Source organism: Melospiza melodia, chromosome 6, assembly GCF_035770615.1.
Source record: "Melospiza melodia melodia isolate bMelMel2 chromosome 6, bMelMel2.pri, whole genome shotgun sequence".
NCBI classification, from domain to species: domain Eukaryota; kingdom Metazoa; phylum Chordata; class Aves; order Passeriformes; family Passerellidae; genus Melospiza; species Melospiza melodia.
The window spans coordinates 14930761-14947439 of NC_086199.1; the positions used below are offsets into that span (position 1 = coordinate 14930761).

At 41.1% G+C, this 16679-nt stretch overlaps 1 protein-coding gene across 3 annotated transcripts in view; it reads left to right on the forward strand.

Moving 5' to 3' along the window:
- Positions 1 to 16679, forward strand: part of SYNE3 (spectrin repeat containing nuclear envelope family member 3) — a 65415-nt gene that overhangs the window by 36241 nt on the left and 12495 nt on the right. For 2 of the 3 annotated variants that reach the window (XM_063160026.1, XM_063160024.1), the window contains exons 10-17: positions 135 to 278; positions 1220 to 1354; positions 2349 to 2510; positions 3242 to 3405; positions 4296 to 4425; positions 4596 to 4751; positions 5385 to 5534; positions 6742 to 6780. In XM_063160026.1, coding sequence (XP_063016096.1) covers positions 135 to 278; positions 1220 to 1354; positions 2349 to 2510; positions 3242 to 3405; positions 4296 to 4425; positions 4596 to 4751; positions 5385 to 5534; positions 6742 to 6780 — 1080 coding nt within the window. The remainder of the gene's footprint in view (positions 1 to 134; positions 279 to 1219; positions 1355 to 2348; positions 2511 to 3241; positions 3406 to 4295; positions 4426 to 4595; positions 4752 to 5384; positions 5535 to 6741; positions 6781 to 16679) is intronic. The other variant, XM_063160025.1, reaches the window with a different exon arrangement.

Here is a 16679-nt window from a genome sequence, read left to right on the forward strand (position 1 = left end):
ATCAAATATTCAAATAAATTTGTGATCCGTTGCATAGTATAGCTCAGTGTTTGTCCTGAATGTGAACCAGATATTGACAAAACACAATGCCAAGGTATATATGTTAAATCCTGTTTTCTTATTTCTCCATCTAGAATTTGATATTGCAACATAAGAACTTTGATGCTGGTTTTGCACCATTGCAGAAGAAATTATCTGCCATCAAAGCCAAATTAGATCTGGAGAAGGAACCACAGCCTGACCTCTTGGGGAAAAAGACACAACTCCAGAGACTCCAGGTAAATTACAGTATTGCTTGGCCATGTTATCCTCAGCTAACTGTGGTTCCTATTTGTTCATATTTTCCTTGCATTGGGAATTCAGTACCTTTCCCCTTGAATGTGTGTTAGATAATTTCATTTGGTCCAGTTTATAGCATGAGTGAATGAAATTAAAGCATTGCAGATGAAGCACTGGCAAACTGAGCTTGAGGAAAGGAAGAAGCAGCTGGAGCTGTTGGTGGTACACCTTCTTGGGCTAGTTTAATTGCTAAAGAAAGTGTATCCTGACACTTCCCACTAGCAGTGAAAATACACAAGATAGTTTGGTTCAGGTTAACTTCCTCAAAAGGGTTTCCACTGTTCCTTTTCCTTCTGCTTCCTCCTCTTTCTGCTCTTTACCTTGTCACTTAGCTGTGACCCATGCTGGATTTACTCCACAGCTGATGCAGCCGTCCAAGATAAGAAAAACAAAATTAATGGGAAAAGATGATAATGTTTTGGTTAGTGTTTTGAAGTGATTCAGCAAAGGGTCCAACATGCAGTAGAGCCTGTTCAGTGGGATTACATACCTGGGAGAGGGGAGAGAGGAGCAGGAGGAGAGGTGATGTGCCTGCCATGGTGACCTGTGACAGCTCACCTGTACTGTGGCACTTCATCCTTGGTGACCACAGGGTGTTATCACCACAGTTCTTTGCTGCTTATACTGTGGCTCCTTTGACACTTCTCAGCAACTTATCTTCCTTGTTAGCTCCCAGTAACATGTAAATGACATCCAACTATTTTTTTCAGAAACATTTACTCCTAGGCATCAAAGCCATTCATTTTCTCTAATGACACTGGTTGTTACTGGGTTTTTTTTCTCCTCACACTGTCAATGAAGCTGCCGTTGGTGTATGTTTTTGAAAGTCTATGCCATACCTAGCACACTACACACATGGAATCTGTCTTTTCCTCTGCAGATGATCCAAGATGACTTGGCAGAGCTTGCAATTCACATGGAGGAGGTAGAGAAGCTTGTTCAGTCAAATACCACACACAGGCATGAAATGAACCAACTCTCATCTGATTCTCAGGCACTGAAGAGATCACTGGAGGTAACATAAGGAAGTTTTTAGTTGCCTGGGGAGTTGTCAGTTGCCTCTATTTAAAAATATTTTAAAACATCTTTGAGCATATGACATTACATGCTTTGAGTGACTCTACTGGATTTAAATACATCACACTGCAACAAGTGACAGATACTTTTATTTCAGGGAAAGAAAGCACTGAATTCTTAAGACTTTGATAACTCTTCCAGGATTCTCTGATTATCTCTAATGTGATTTCCCTTGGGGATAGGATACCATCCACATGGATTTTGTCTGTATAAACTGTTTCTAGAGTGGCCCTGAGATTCCTGACCAAAAGAACTCACATTATCATTCACAGATTGTAGGAGAGGGGGTTTGTACCAAAGTGTTTGGGGGTTTTATGGCTTTGTGATCTAAAAGTTAATGAGAGAAAAGTGCAGCAATTGTATAAATACTTGCTTTGTCCTGGGGCATTTTGTAGCTTGCAGACATACCTATAAAGTGACCTCCAGAGCAATTTCAGTAGATTCTCAGAATAAGAGCTCATGAAGTTACCTTAGCTATGCAGTTCACTATAAAATTGTATGTGTTAAAGTGTTACCTGAACATGCACTGTGGAATTCTAGTTTCAATTGCAATCATCCCATTTATCACTGAACTGAACCTTTGCCAAACAAGTCTGTACAGTGATTTCTGATTCGGGGAGTGTGAGATGTATTTGCTATTGACCTGGAGTACAAAAACCCCAGACATGTAAAGTCTCTATTCCCTTTCAGCTAAGAAGGAAGGGAGCTATTCTAGTTCTTAATACCCCCCCGTGTGGTTGAATTCAGGCCTGCAGGAGCTTGGAGGTGTTTTCCACACCACTGATGCTAAAAGGATAGGTTTTTTGGTCTCTCATTAATACCTGCTTTTTGCCTTTTTCCCCATGAGGTTCTGTGCTCATCATAATGTTAGAGCCAGTAAAGAAGGTGCTTTTGTTTTGTCTTTGGTTCTGACATATTTTTATCATTTGTAGATGATGATACAGCAGAGTGAAGACCATGTTCAGAAGCACTGGGCATATAATGACAAACTGTCTGACCTCCAGCAGTGGATCTCAGTAACCAGGGAGAGGATTGACTCCTGCCAGGATGCTGATGGGGAGCAGAACACTGAGGGCAGGCTGGAAGACCTGGAAGTGAGAAAAGCATCCTAGTTTAAGATGTTAATTATTCACTTTGCAACATTCACACATTAAGAGTGGGGGTTTCTAATGAGGATTTGCTGGTTCAGGAGAGTAATGATGTGTGTTTCTCCTGCAATAACTGTTGGCTGCTGTTGCCTCTCTGCTTTGCTCTGTGCTGTGGGATGTGGGGCCATGTAACAGACAGGAGCAGTGAAGATGAGTAAGCAGTGTTGAGATGGAGAAATTATTATCCAAGGACAGGTGGTCTGTTCCTGTCAGGGTAACAGACCACCTGATCTCTCTGAACAATACCTGCCTTTGCCTGTGTGTACTCATCAATATACTGAACATTCCTGCCATTTTAGCTGGCCTTCTGCTTGTTGAACTGAGCTGTTCCAAAGCTGCCAGCTTGTCCTGTGTAGCAGTACTTTGCATGTTAAATTCACTCCAGCAGGATACTTCAGCTGGCAGCTGTTGCCTTCATGTGGGAGACCAAAATCTTTCATGGGAAGGCTACAGAAGGAGGTGCATTGACATCTTGCACCCTCAAAGTCCTCCCATCAGCCCTTTGACCTATGTGGGGCTCTTTGGAAGCATGCACAGCATATTTTTTTCCCTCTAGATATGTTCTAGCTAGTGCCAACAAAACCAGCATAGTCCTGGACTGAACATGGCCTTCAGTCTGACATAGCCTCCACTTTACCCAGGATAACTAGGAGTAATTTCAGGGCTTTGCATTTCAGAGATTGCTGGCTGAGTTTCCAGATAAGGAGATCCAGCTGAACCTTGTAGAAGCTCATGGCCAGCTGGTCATGGAGAATTCTTCTCCAGAGGAGACTGCCCATGTCCAGACAGAGCTGGATCAGCTGAGGGAGTCGTGGAAATCACTGAAGGAGATGGCAACTGAGTAAGTGTTTGTGTAGGTGTTCCTTATGTCCCTTCCACAGGCCTCTTTTTACTGCAGTAAGAACAGACACACTTGAGACTTTATGCTCTGTGCTGTGAAAGTGAACAGCCATACCATCATGCTAGAAGCAAGATGAGATTTTATTTGTCTGTAAACTGAAAATCACTACTTTTAAGAAAACTATTTTAAGACTCTGTGAACCACATTGTCTGTGAATCTTCCTCTACCTTGTGTTGGAGTAGGCAGTGTCTTGTGGTCTGGCTCACTCTTGTTCTGCCAGCCTGTGGCAGAGGAAATTTGGCACAGACTGGGTGACTTGTGCTGTTCTGTCTCATTTTCCTGTTCTCCTTGGAGATGCCTCCAAGGAGGGTGTATCTGCAATGGGATTTATGCCTTTTGTAAACCTGCAGAAGTGTAAGCTAAAAATCTTCTCTTTTGCTAGGAAATTAAGAGTTAATTTATTTTGCCTCCACTGTGTAGTGCTGAAATGCTGCTCATATTTGCTAGTCTGTATTAATATGTAATGGTGTGCTGCATGTATGATTGTATTCATACATACTGCCAGAATAGGCACAAAAACTAAATTACAAAATTGAGGAAGGCTTGATTGTACTGCCTCCTGTAACCAGAAAGAAATGCATATTGCCAAAGTATTATTTTTAGTCCCCTAAATAAAAGAAAACAAAACACTTAGAAATGTTAGAACTAGAGTTCTGGTGCAGCTGTGAGACATTCTGGTTGGGAATAACTTCAATAGTAATACTGTTATTAGTATTAATAATGATATAATAATAACAACAACAGTGCTGTTTCCCCAGAGCTGTCTCCCATAGCCCCAGTCAGAATGTGGATGTTCACTGCCCTGATATCTCTGGTTTTGTGTTTCCAAGCCTCCTCAAAAAGTGGCAGTTAAGCAGACCGGTGGCTGACAAGAAGAAGAAGAAAAGAGCATTTGTGGACAGCAGATGGATGTCTAGACCTGCTTTCCACCTTTTTGATGTCGACCCCAACCATAAGCAGGTGAGATAGAGACTGTGTTTTCTCTCATGTCAGCTCCACAAGAACAGTTTCATTGCCTTCATCTGATATGTAGGTTACAAAGCTGGAGGTTAACATTTCAGTCAGGCCTTCAGAGGAAATGTCTGACATAACAGTGAGGGCTTTTTTGTTCCTGTTGTTCTGTATCCTAGGAGAAGATGGGAGAAGGGCAAACTGCAAGCAGCCACTTGAAACTCCTACATGACTTTGAAGAGTGGCTCCAAGGAGAAAACACCAAACTGACCAAAATTCTTGCTGGGACTCCATCTTCTGCAGAGGAAATTAAGGCACACCAGAGCCAACTTGAGGTTAGTTTTCAGGGGGTGGATGGGGAAAAATAATGCAATAAGTGTGAATTCTTTCAGAATTTAAAAAATCCAAACAACAACAACAAAACCCAGAACCACTCCACCTACAAACCAAAAACCCACCACCTCCCCAAAAACCACAAAAAATCCTCAAGAACAAAAAATTCAAACACTATACACTCTGCTGTATGAGACTCTAGAGTAGATGAAGCTCATGAATTTAGGACAATTTTCATCCTTTCTACTAGGAAAGGTCTGGCAGAACCAGAGTAGAAGGGAAAGGAGCGCCTGGCATTTAGCTGTTGGGCTGGACATTTCCAGTGTGCTATGCCAAAGGTGTTCATTAAAAGAAGCTGATTAAAATCAGTGTCAAATCAATATTTGTTCTCACTCTTCCTGTGGAGTATAGCCAAATGCCATGGCAATTTGTTAGATGTTTTGGATTGTTAGAAACTGAACACGGGAATATCCAAGGCTAGAGGAGTCCTGCAGGTGAGTTTCATATTATTTCAGGCCAAAAAAGCAACAACCAAAATAAACATGTGTGTAAACCACTGTTTTATCAAATGCTGATTTAAAAAGCGGGGACTTCCTGAATCCTGAATTGCTGCTGAGCCTTGTCTTTGCTTTTAGGAGATGCAGTCTCATGTGCCTCATGGTCAGCAACTCTTTGAGGACCTCCTTCATCTTCATCCTGTGGTGGGAAGTTCTGAGGATCTGGAGGAGCTGCGCTACCGATGGATGCTCTACAAATCCAAGCTGAGAGAGGCCCTGAGCTCACCAGTAAGTGACAGCTGCTGAGCTGTGCCATTGCTCTCTCAGGTTGTTTCACATTGCTAGTCTTACTTCAGCAGTATTCATGTGTGTCTGCTTAATTAAGAGTTGTGTGCTTTTCCCCTTTGTACGCAATGCTCAAGATATTTCTTGAGATGGAAATTTCAAACCAGAATAGTAAATGGCAAGGAGGCATGCAGCTGTGTGTGTAAATACTTTGGGTGTGTGCCTGGTTCTGGGCACATGGATTTCTATTTTCTGTCCTTTCTCCACCCATTCTCCATAGAGTTATTTTTTGACAGTTCCTGCAGTAAAAATATATTCACTGTTCATTATTTGTGTCTCCTGCTGTGAGACAGAATAGTCACTGACTGAACTGATTCAAAGTAACTGCACAGAAGGACCTAGTCCCTTTTAAAACTGTCCTTATAGGTTAATGATTTGGAATGAAATAAAGATGAGAAATTTTAATTCAAAACCCAAATAATTAAAGAAGTTACCTAGTTGTTATATATAAGACACGCTAAGGATGGCAGAATTCATCATCATATATAAGATATTCCAGGGCAAGCTAAAGATACTCCCATGTTCTTAGCATAAATATATATAATTATTAATTAATATTTTTCTAGCTTAAATACTCTGAGCAGCTTCAAGATACCATAATCAAAGGATTAGAATTTACAGGTTTGCATTTGGTACTTTCTGTATAAGAGTGCTTTCAAAGGTATCTGAACTTGAACACCTAAAATCGGAGGCATTTTAAAATTTTCTGCCTTGAGAAACCTTTTCTTGAAATCCAGAGCTTTTTTAGAACATGAATCCTTTAAAATGCATGGAAGGTAAGCATGACTTTTATTAACAAAGAGCATATTTCTGTGTTTGCCATTGATTGTAATGACTCATGATTTGTTAACCAAACTTTTCTGTAAGCATTAACATAGTCGATAGGTGTCAGTAAAGTCAAAGCTATTGCTGGGAGAACTGCTTATCTGATTCAAGTAGTCAAGAACCTGAAAACATGTCATCTTTCTGCCTAATGTTGGTTAAAAGTCCATTAAAAAAATCTCCTGCTGGTTCACTCTGTCCAGGTGACCATGAATATGAAAGAAACATCTCCTGTGTGGTGAATACTCATTTACAGGCTCTTCTGGAATCTTAACTTCCTGCTTCTTTTCTTTCTTTTCTTTTTTTTTTTTTTCTTTCTTTTAAACAGAGTGCTGGATCTTTGGAGGAAACAGACAGATTCAGAAAGGCAAGACAGTTTCTTATTATTAAGCTAAAAAAATGTTTGACCAGACATTTTTCAGAAAATGGTTTTAAACTTTTCTCAAGGTTCCTGAAATCAATTAGCTTATTAAGAGCCACTCCTAAAGAACTTGTTGATTCTCTCCAGATTTTTAAATGGAAAAATATTCCAGAGATTTTACTCTTGAAGTAGGCTTACTATATCTCTAGAAGCTAAATATCCATTTAGAGAGGATATTTAGGAGAGGAGTGAAACTCAGTTTTTATACGTCTGCATGCTATATGAATTTAATTCATTTTTCAAAAGAGACTTAGGAAGAGCAAAATATCTATCTAAAGGATTTAATGGTTAAGTGCCTAAAATAATTTTGAAAATGGGACTTCTAATTCTTTAGACATTCTGAAAAAAATGCTTTGGATCAATCAGCCCACCTTCTTTCTAATGCAGAAAGCCAGAGAAAGTCAGGAGATTTGTCTAATGCTATTAGACAATCCTTATTCTAAGCAGCAGAATTCCTCCTGTGATGGATTTTCTTTTTGAAGTGATGACATTAGAAACAGAGGCAGTACAGGAGATGATAAGGAGAAGCTAAAAGAAAACAAAATACTGCCAGTTTCTTATTAAACCAAGCAGTACTTTTGATCCCATTTTCATAAAGTCAGCAAATTTTTCTGTCACAATTTGCTTTGTTTATAGAAACTGTTCTGCTTTGTACTGTCATCTCACTTTCCATTTGTGTTTGGAAGGAATAGAATAAGGCTTTATTTGCCCAACACAAAGGAGATTGGATGAGTAATGTGTTGCAGGATCATAATCACATAGTCATTCCAAGGTAAATCAAACCCTTGATTTCTCCTGGTGCAGCACCTATGTAGAAGAGACCAGTATTTAAAGGGTGCAGTACAATGCACTTCAAGCATGGCCAGAAATCAAGACTTTGCTCATTCTGATGAGATATTCCTCTTATTCTCAAATGTGGAGTAGCAGCTCCAATATTTTTACCCAGCAAAGTACTGACCAGTTTTAAGGCAGTTCTCACACCTTCCTCAATGGTTTTGGCTGCAGTTCAGCCTTGCTGAAGACCCCCAAAGACTTTCTGTTCTTGCCTGTCTGGCTCAGCATTAATTGTTTCAGCCAGTAAGGTCACCAGAATTTTTCAGCCTGGAAAAACAGTATGACATTTTAATACTTGGTGTAGAGGCAGCCAAAACATTTAGTAGTGCTTCTTTTCCCTAGAAGAGGCTCACAGGGATATTCCAGAAGACTGACCAGGGAATTCTCTGATTTCATGTTGTTTGATTGGTAAAGTTGTTTGTAGGGAAAGCAAAACAAAAGCTTTAGGCATAAGCATGTCTCCAGTACAATTAGATGCCATTTTTAATTTATCTGCCTCATGTGCCTTGGGGTACATGGTATTTATTCACCCTTACATTCACCAAATTAGACTAAAGTCTTCAGTTAATTTACAGAGATACTGGCTTAACATAATGGCAGGCAGCAAACATTTGTCAATTAGGCCTACAGCAAGAGCACAAAAAAAACCCCATTCTCTGAGTTTTTAATAGCTACTGAACACAAAGAGAAACAGCTCAGGGTGGAAAGGACTGAAGAACTGAAATACCTCATAAGCATGAGGGAAATGGCTCCCATTGCACTAACAAGTGATTTGCAGTTTCCCTTCAGCCAGTACAGATGTTGCTGTAACTTATACCCTGCTCACTTCAGTGAGATTTCACTGACCTCAGGGCTTTTATTCTCTGTTTAAACAGTAACACTACAAGAATCCAAGTGCTGGAAGCAGTAATGTCTTTTTTTTTTTCATTCAAGTTTTATCAGGATGTGAGACAGTGTTGCCATAAGATTTTTTAGCACCACTTAAGAGAGCCAGAAAATAATGCTGATCCCTTTTGGGTGTATCACTGTTTGGCCTAAGAAAAGAGGAAAACCAGGCCAACTGCAGAATTCTAGGCCACGCAGTTTACTTTAAATTCAGATTTAACACCTAAAATGTGGCTGGAAACGAAAGAAAGATTAAGCAAAATATTTTTGTATGCATGAATATCTTTTCAATGCTATGGTAAAGGAAGCCAACTGCCTTGAAGGGAATGGCTGATCTCAGGAGTTGGTATCTGCAGGAAGTGCAGATGGCTGCATCACTGTGCTTGCAACAACCAGTGAGTTTGTATAAAATAGGCTCAGGTTATCTCTAATTTGTCAGCTCCCTCATGCTCTCGAGTCACACAAAATCAGCAGAAGTGGCAGAAGTTGAGGTATTTTTGGAGTGCTCTCTGCTTTTTGCAGCACGAGGTCCCCAGTGACTCTGCTTGTCTCTCCTGCTGGAGCTGTGAATATTTTGCAGCAGCAGAGATCAGCATGGAGAAGGGAAGACCCAGCTAGAACCATTCTCATTTGACTGCCTTCTGATTTGATTCCATTTCTAGCCTACATGGCCAGATGTTGGGCAGAATAGAGCCTGCTCCATGTATAGTAATGTGCTTTTTCTCCTGATCATTCATCCATTGCTGAGGACATGCCCCTGCCACTGGTGCCCTTAGGAGCAGAACAGCCTAATGATTGTGATGTGAGTGACTTCTTGCTGATTAACAAAAAGCAGTTGCAGGAAATTGCACTGGCTGCAGTGAATTTTTAGCAGGTGCCAGTGACAGCCAATGTAGATGGATATTTCTGCAGGGTACCTAGCACACTCAAGAACATAATCAAGCAAGTGCTCAATAATAACTATGATAAATGTTACTTTCAAAGGTTGGCTCCCAGCTACCTGAAAATATTCCATGAGCATTCTTAGCATAAATGGGAAGTAGAAGGTTCATTATTTACAGGTCTAGGTAGCACTGTTTGATTTATTTTCTCAAGTTCTCAGAGTAATTACTTCCTTGCTAAACAAACGATCTGACTTTATTGTTTGTACAAACAAAATAATTAGAATTCATTACATCAGTGGTCAGCTAATTGCTTCCTTTGAGATTCTGCTAAGAGTAATCTCCTGTAACATACAGGCAGAAGGAACATGTAATTTAATCTTATTTAGAGACACCATTGATCTGGAGTCAATTAAATTAATGCAGTCATTCAGGAAACTGCAAAGCAAGAGCTGCCACAGCTTGCCAGGAAGAAAACAGTGCTGTGCTCTGCTCTGCCCAAGTGCAGATATGATGGGAGCTCCTCGTGGCAGAAAAACACAGCATTCTGTGGTGCTGGTGCCTCTCTACTGAAAGTGTTTTCCTCAGGTGTTACACACTTAAAATCTTCTGTACAATTACAGTCCTAGTAAAATGAAAAAGACTTATTAAAAGGTATCTTTTCCTCACTTTTCAATACCTCTTTTATAGGTAATGCTAATATCTGTAATATCTGTCCATTATTTTTTTTTTTCATCATTATGCCTATAAGCCTGTGCTTACCTGTTTTGGGAATTAGACCATGACCCAAACACAGGACAAAGGGCACCTTAGCATTAAAAATTAGCAGATAGACTTATTTTCTGCCTTCAGTGATATTTGCTCAGAAAGAAAACTTAGTCAAAAAAAAAAAAAAAACACCTCCAGAAAAATCCTACCTGCCCATTCCTAACTCAGACCCACTGTTAGGTATGCTGAGCCAGGAGCAGCATCCCATTCCTTTTCCAGCAGGCTCACAAGCTTCCCTTCACATTACTGCACCTGGGAGACTCCCTGCCTGTGTGCTCTTATTTCTGGAGGTTTCATGTAATTTTCCAATTTACATTGCAGTGTCCCCAAATGTTAGATAGCTGGGGCTCTTTGTTTGTTATTTATCTGGTCCTGCCACACCTGTGCCTTGCCAGTGCTCTGCCTGCAGCCGTGCTGGTGCAAGAGGTGCCATCCTGCTCCCCAGGACACCTGGTTCTTTCTTTCCTTTCATGCTCATGTGGTGTTAGTTAGGCAGGTGGTTGGTGCTCCCTGCTTTATGTGAAGAGATCTGTCCTTTAGCTGCAGATTTTCACCAAGGAGATAGCTTAGAATGATTTTCTCAGCAGATATAATTTCATGTCCTAACTGAAAGGTAAGGACAGAGAGAGATTTGTTGAGCAATAGCAGAATGCAACCAGTTTTCAGTATACACCTGAAAAAACAGGTTTTTAACACAGCTGTAAAAGGCACTGTAAGAAAAACACTTCTAATCATTACCTCTAATTTTTATACCTATTATTTATTTAAAAGTAAGCCATCGCATTTTTGAAGTATTTAAACAAAGTGCAAATATAATTAAATTATGTATAGTGACTGCTGAAGTTTAAGAAAAGTTTCATCTTGACTTGAGAGAAGTCACTTGAGAGAAGTCATTGGCAAAACAGCTGGATATATACATTATTGACATAATAAACCAGCTTTTTGATGTCAATAATTTCTTCTGCAAGTTCCAGAACATTTTGTCTTTCTTTCAGTTTTTATTCTTTCTATGCTTATTTTAATTAGTTTACTTCAACTTGCAAGGATGAGTGGAAGTTGGAAATTGGGAAAAGTTGTTTTATTTGCCTGTCTTCTTGAATATAGAAGACTAAGGTCTTTTTCTGCTTGCTTAGGTCTGGAGAATTATAGAAATCAGTGCTACTTTAACAGATCAGTCCTAGCTCTTGTCCTGTAATATGCTGGAAACATGTCATGCTGTATGTGCACACAGAAGCTAACCTTTATAAATCCATTTGTGTCACAGTAGCATATGGCACAGTGCTTGGTTCTAAGTGACTTTGCAGCAGAAATTCTGAAATACCCACCACATGTGGCTGCTGAAACCTCAGATATGAACTGCTGGCTTGTTTTCTGCTTCTTTTAAATGAAGCCTCCATGGAAGATTCTAGATTATCCCCCAGCCATGGGGAATCTTCCCTGAGGAAGAAAACAGTCTTTCATTTGCCTGTACACTTACCTATTTACATGCATATGCTTATGCATTTCAGAATTGAAGGGAACATTAAGGTTGCAAAGTCAAGCAGTCTGAAGATGGAAAATGTCAGAGCTAAAATTGCTCCTGTGGCTGCAGTTAACCTCTCTTAGCATTCTGGTTCATTCTGGTAGCTCTTTATGCAAAGGAAAATGATAAGCACAGGGATCAATGGGGTCTCAGCCTCCCTGAGTTACTCCTCACTGCTGGTTGCCTACCCTGGGCAGTGTTTGCTTGTAGGAAAATACAGCTCTGAACTCAGGGTCTCAGTGTCCTTCTGCAGAGGCCACATAACCTCCAATCAACAGAGGCTGATGTTAGTTCCTGATGTGGTTTATGGGATTGTGCCTTGCTCAGGAGCATGTTGGATGCTCAATTCTGTGGAGACAGTAGTATCCAACTCCCCTGAATTATTTCCTGCTTGAGAAGGCCAGCTGTGATTTGCAATGTGTTGTTTATCTTGGAGAGGGACATCCATGGCTCTGAGTTGAGAATTGATGGGAAGCCCAGCTCCAAGCGATCTCACACTCAGGTAAAAAAACCCAATTTCCTTTGGTTTGAGAGAGCAGCCTGTGATCCCCCTGGAACTGATCTCTTGTTGTCAATAACCTGCCTCTGTGAGTGACAGCTGAGGAAGTACCCAGTGGGATCTCCAGTGGCAGAAGCACAGGGCCTCTGAGACAGAATGGCACTGATAAGGCAGCTGCTTCACCAAAACAAGTGGTGCTGCTTAACACTCCTGTCCAGGCATACTCCACTTCATCTCCAACATTCCTTGCAGTATGGCAGGCTGTTGTTTCAGCCTACCTGGCAGCTCTAGTTACTCTCAGAGGAATAATGAAGTGGTAGAATCCTTACCTGTGTAGGTGATCCTTTCCAAGGCCTAGTTATTCTTCCTGTTAGGAAGTTCTTCCTCTGTCCCTATTGCTGTAGTTTGAGCCCAATATGTTGTGACCTCCCCACTGTGGAGGTAGGCCTGGATTCATCCTGCCTAGGCATTTAATTTAGGGTTTCACATCATCACAATTTATTCTGAGAGCATAGATGATGGTTGACTCTCCATCTCTTGTAGAATGAACCAGGAGCCAGGTTCAAAGCTAACAAAGATTATTTGTTCTTCATGCCAGCTGGATCTCCTTGCTAAAGAACATTGAGGACTCTGTGTAGTTTGTGTAGGTTTAAGGGGAAACTGGACAAGTATCTGGAAGAAAGATTCCCTGAATGTTAAACAGATGAGCAAGTCCTGTCAGGCTCAGGAAACTGCCTAAATTGAAAGTAGCTGGAGGCTGAGAATATTAAGGAGAAATTATTTATGCTTGCCTTACTACCCATGCATCTGTGCCAGCTGCTGTAGAACAGAGGATACCTGGGCTGGGTACAGCCCTGGCACAAAGTGGAATGGCTGCTGGTGTCTGTGTGTCATGCCTGTAGGACACTAAGGCACTGGTCTCTTTATCCCTAGGTAGAGCAGGAGTTTTCAGGCAGCAGGAAATACTCTGAGGTAAGAGGAATAAATGCAGACTAAATATTTTCTCTCTACTGGATGACTGACTCAGTGGTGCAGGTATGATTTTTGTCAGGCACGCTGGTGACATACAAGCAGCAGCAAAACTCTGCTAATGAGGCTGGTATGAGATGCTATATTGCTCTGCTCTCTCACACAGATTAACTGTGTGTTTTCTTATATCCTGGAATGTGGTCAATAGCAAACCAGGGGGACACTGATTTTTAGTAAAACACTTCAGCAACTTACACAAGAATATTCTGTAGCAAGTTCTAAAGTGCTTTTCTGCTGTTTCCCATCCAAGTGATTTTCCACGGTGCGCTTGGCCGGGAGTTATTAACTGCAAACAGATTGAGCTGCTGAGCACTCCCTGATCCAAACCCATGCTTGTCACTCAAACGCCCCAACATGAATCAAGTACAAATGTGAATTTTCACAGCCAGTGCAGTTCATTTGGAGCAAGCATGCATTTAGCATTACACAAAACACAGCTGTCCACCCCTTGACAGTCCTTGCTTGTCCTGTTGTTTTGAGGGAGAAGAGGGAGGACATTTACTCCTGATGGCGAACTTGAAAAGTATATTTTCCTTTTAAATGCCAACCTATTCCTTTTCCATATGTGTTTCAGAAATATCTCTGACACTTTGGCTCAATACCCAGGTATTCCAACTGTTATTCTAAGATGGTGGAAATTAAAAGTCTGTTGACTTCACTGGAGCTTGGCCAGTTTTTCTCAGAGGAAGATTTGATTTCAGAATATTTAGTGGAGTCTATATCTGACGCATGCACTGCAGGCACTGTGGGTGCTGGGTGGCAGCTGTACTGATGCCAGTAGCTGGAGTGATTGGGAAAGTGAAATTCCACTGTGTAGCAAGGGCTGTGGTTCCAACCTTCTCATCTTTCTCATCATCAACCTTCCATCTCATATGGAAATGATATATTCAAACTGTCTCTTGCAAAGGTAGAACTGTGTTAGGCTGTCCTTTTCTAACCCTGAGTGATGTGCTGAATGCTTGGAAGTGTGTCCTGACTCCAGGACCCTGATCACTTTGAGTCCAGCAGAGCAGAGGTTCGTACCTTGGCTTCCTGAATTTCCTGTGGGGGCCATGGTCTCAGGTCACTACATCCTGAAAGCATCTCTTTTTCACATCACAGATCTCAAAGAATATCTTGACGTAGTAAAATTGAAGTGCTGTTTTTTTCATCCTCTGAAAGGGAGTCAGTGCCTCAAATTTTCCATGCTTTTTCCAAATGTATCATCTTTTCTATTAAAATTTACTGTGTCTCCTTCAATTTTCTTTTATCATTTAACACCTCTCATAGTTTCACAAAAAAAACATTAAAAACCCCCACAAAAACCACAAAAAAAAAAAAAAAAATCATTGTTCCAGCAAGCACAAAGCAATGGAACTAATGAAGGTTTCATGTCACAACAACTTGGGCATATAACTGATGAATCCATTTGTAAGATACCTGCTGACCTCCACAGACAAGCAGTTCCTGATCCTGACTTTATTTGGTTGTTCCTGTGCATAATCCCACTGCAGACACTGAAATTAATGATAAATCTCCTGTGGATTTCAGTGTGTGCAGGTTGAGGCCCTCATTTATTAAGGGTTTATCATTGCAAATTTACTGAAAACACCAAACCCTCACAGCTCCTGTGGGCCTCATTTTCAGTCCTGCAGAGGCATCATAATACTATGTTTGCTATAGCTGAGTCATTCCCATGACAACAAATGGAGTCTAAAATACATTCTGACCTTGCTGTATGATCAAACAAAACAGAGAAACTGGGCATTGAAGACAAAAGTTCATTGAACACAAATACCTATAAACCCAGCAAGCAGGTGGGAGAGAAGTAGCAGATAAGGGCAAAATATTTCCCCTTCTCTGAAGTTCTCCCCCAAGATAACTCTCTCTCCACTGATTTTTCTAATGCTAGGAGCTGCTGTGGTTAGCTTGAGTACCCTCCTCTGCAGAAAGTTCAGAGGAGAGCAAATGAGAGCTTGTTAATAAATCCATTTTGCATTAATTCTTTCTGGAGGATGAGCTGTGAAAAGCAATACAATTTTACAGCTTCTTACAGTGTATCTAAGAGCACTTTGAGAAATTATGAGATTGAAATGTTATTTGGGTTATTAATAGTCTTTGCTGTAGAAATCAAGGCAGAGTCAAATCCTGGATTGGTAGAAGAGTCAGGGTAGGAAAAACAGTGGCTAACTGGCAGTGTGGTCATCACAGGAAAGCAGTGACAGGCCTGAGTGACCATATCTGCTGCCTGGGCTGTGTCAGGAACAGAGACAAGGCACAACTGGAAATGCTCACATTTCCCACCAGTTCACAGGCAGAAAGATGTAACAGGGAAGAGAGCTGTTGCAGCTGGCCTGGCAATGAAAGAACAGTTTCAGATTGAAGTAGCTTTCAAAACAAATTCTGAAGGATTGACAGCAGTAAAACAGAAGTTTTAGGTGTTGCTAGGAAGACTGGTGGTCCTCACAACTGTGTCAATGAGAGGTGGATTGATTTCTAAGTCCCAGTTTGAGTTTGTGAGAACATTTTTGAGGATTCCAGTTGGAATGAAGTATTGAACTCTCAGGATCCTTCCCAGTAACATCAGCATTAAGACTTACTGTGCCTTAGTGGTAGGACAAAGAGCATGGTTTGAATTGTCCCATTGCAGAATTAACTCAAATTGCATCTTCCACTGACAGGACTCCAGCTGTTAATATCTACAAACAAGCTTGTTCATGCATTCTGGAACCTGGCAAGAGTCTTTTTCCTTACAGATAGGGCACTCTGATAAATGTATTTGTCATATTGCTGGGTATTATGGATGCAATGAAGAATGAAGAATGAGAAATCTTTGTCAATGAAGACAGACCTGTGGATGACAGTGCACTGATTTACACTGAACACATCGAGAAGTGGCTGATCCATGGCATTACAGAGACAAGCCCAGAGAGCTCCAGCCAATTGTTGGGGCTGCTGCTCTTGTGCATAATAGATTTAGCATTGAGTGTAAACACAGAAGACCCTCCAGGCTTTGTTCAGCCCTTAGGTAGATGATATCCAGGGGATGAGAGGGATTTCAGGTCTGGACTAGAGAAGGGAAAGTCTCATTAGTATAGCTACTTATGCCTTGTACTCTGAGAACAGGTCACAGTAGGAGCAGATGATACCTGTGAGGCAGCCAGGTTGGTGAAGCTTTGATTTCAAGGTAAATAATCACTGTACCCAGGGAACTTGCCCAGTGGTGCTCAAAGTCAGTCCCACTCACACCCTGGCATGTAGACTTTATCCACTGACAGTTCCAGTGCCCAGGGACCTGAGTTTTCCTTGGCCTCAGGGAACAAATTACAGCCCAGGTACTGTGGGCCAGAAATGACAGAGCAAGCAGCTGTTGCTCTGCTGCCTCTACATCTGCCTGACACAATAATTAAATCTCAGCAGCCATTCAATATAATGGAAGCAAACCAAC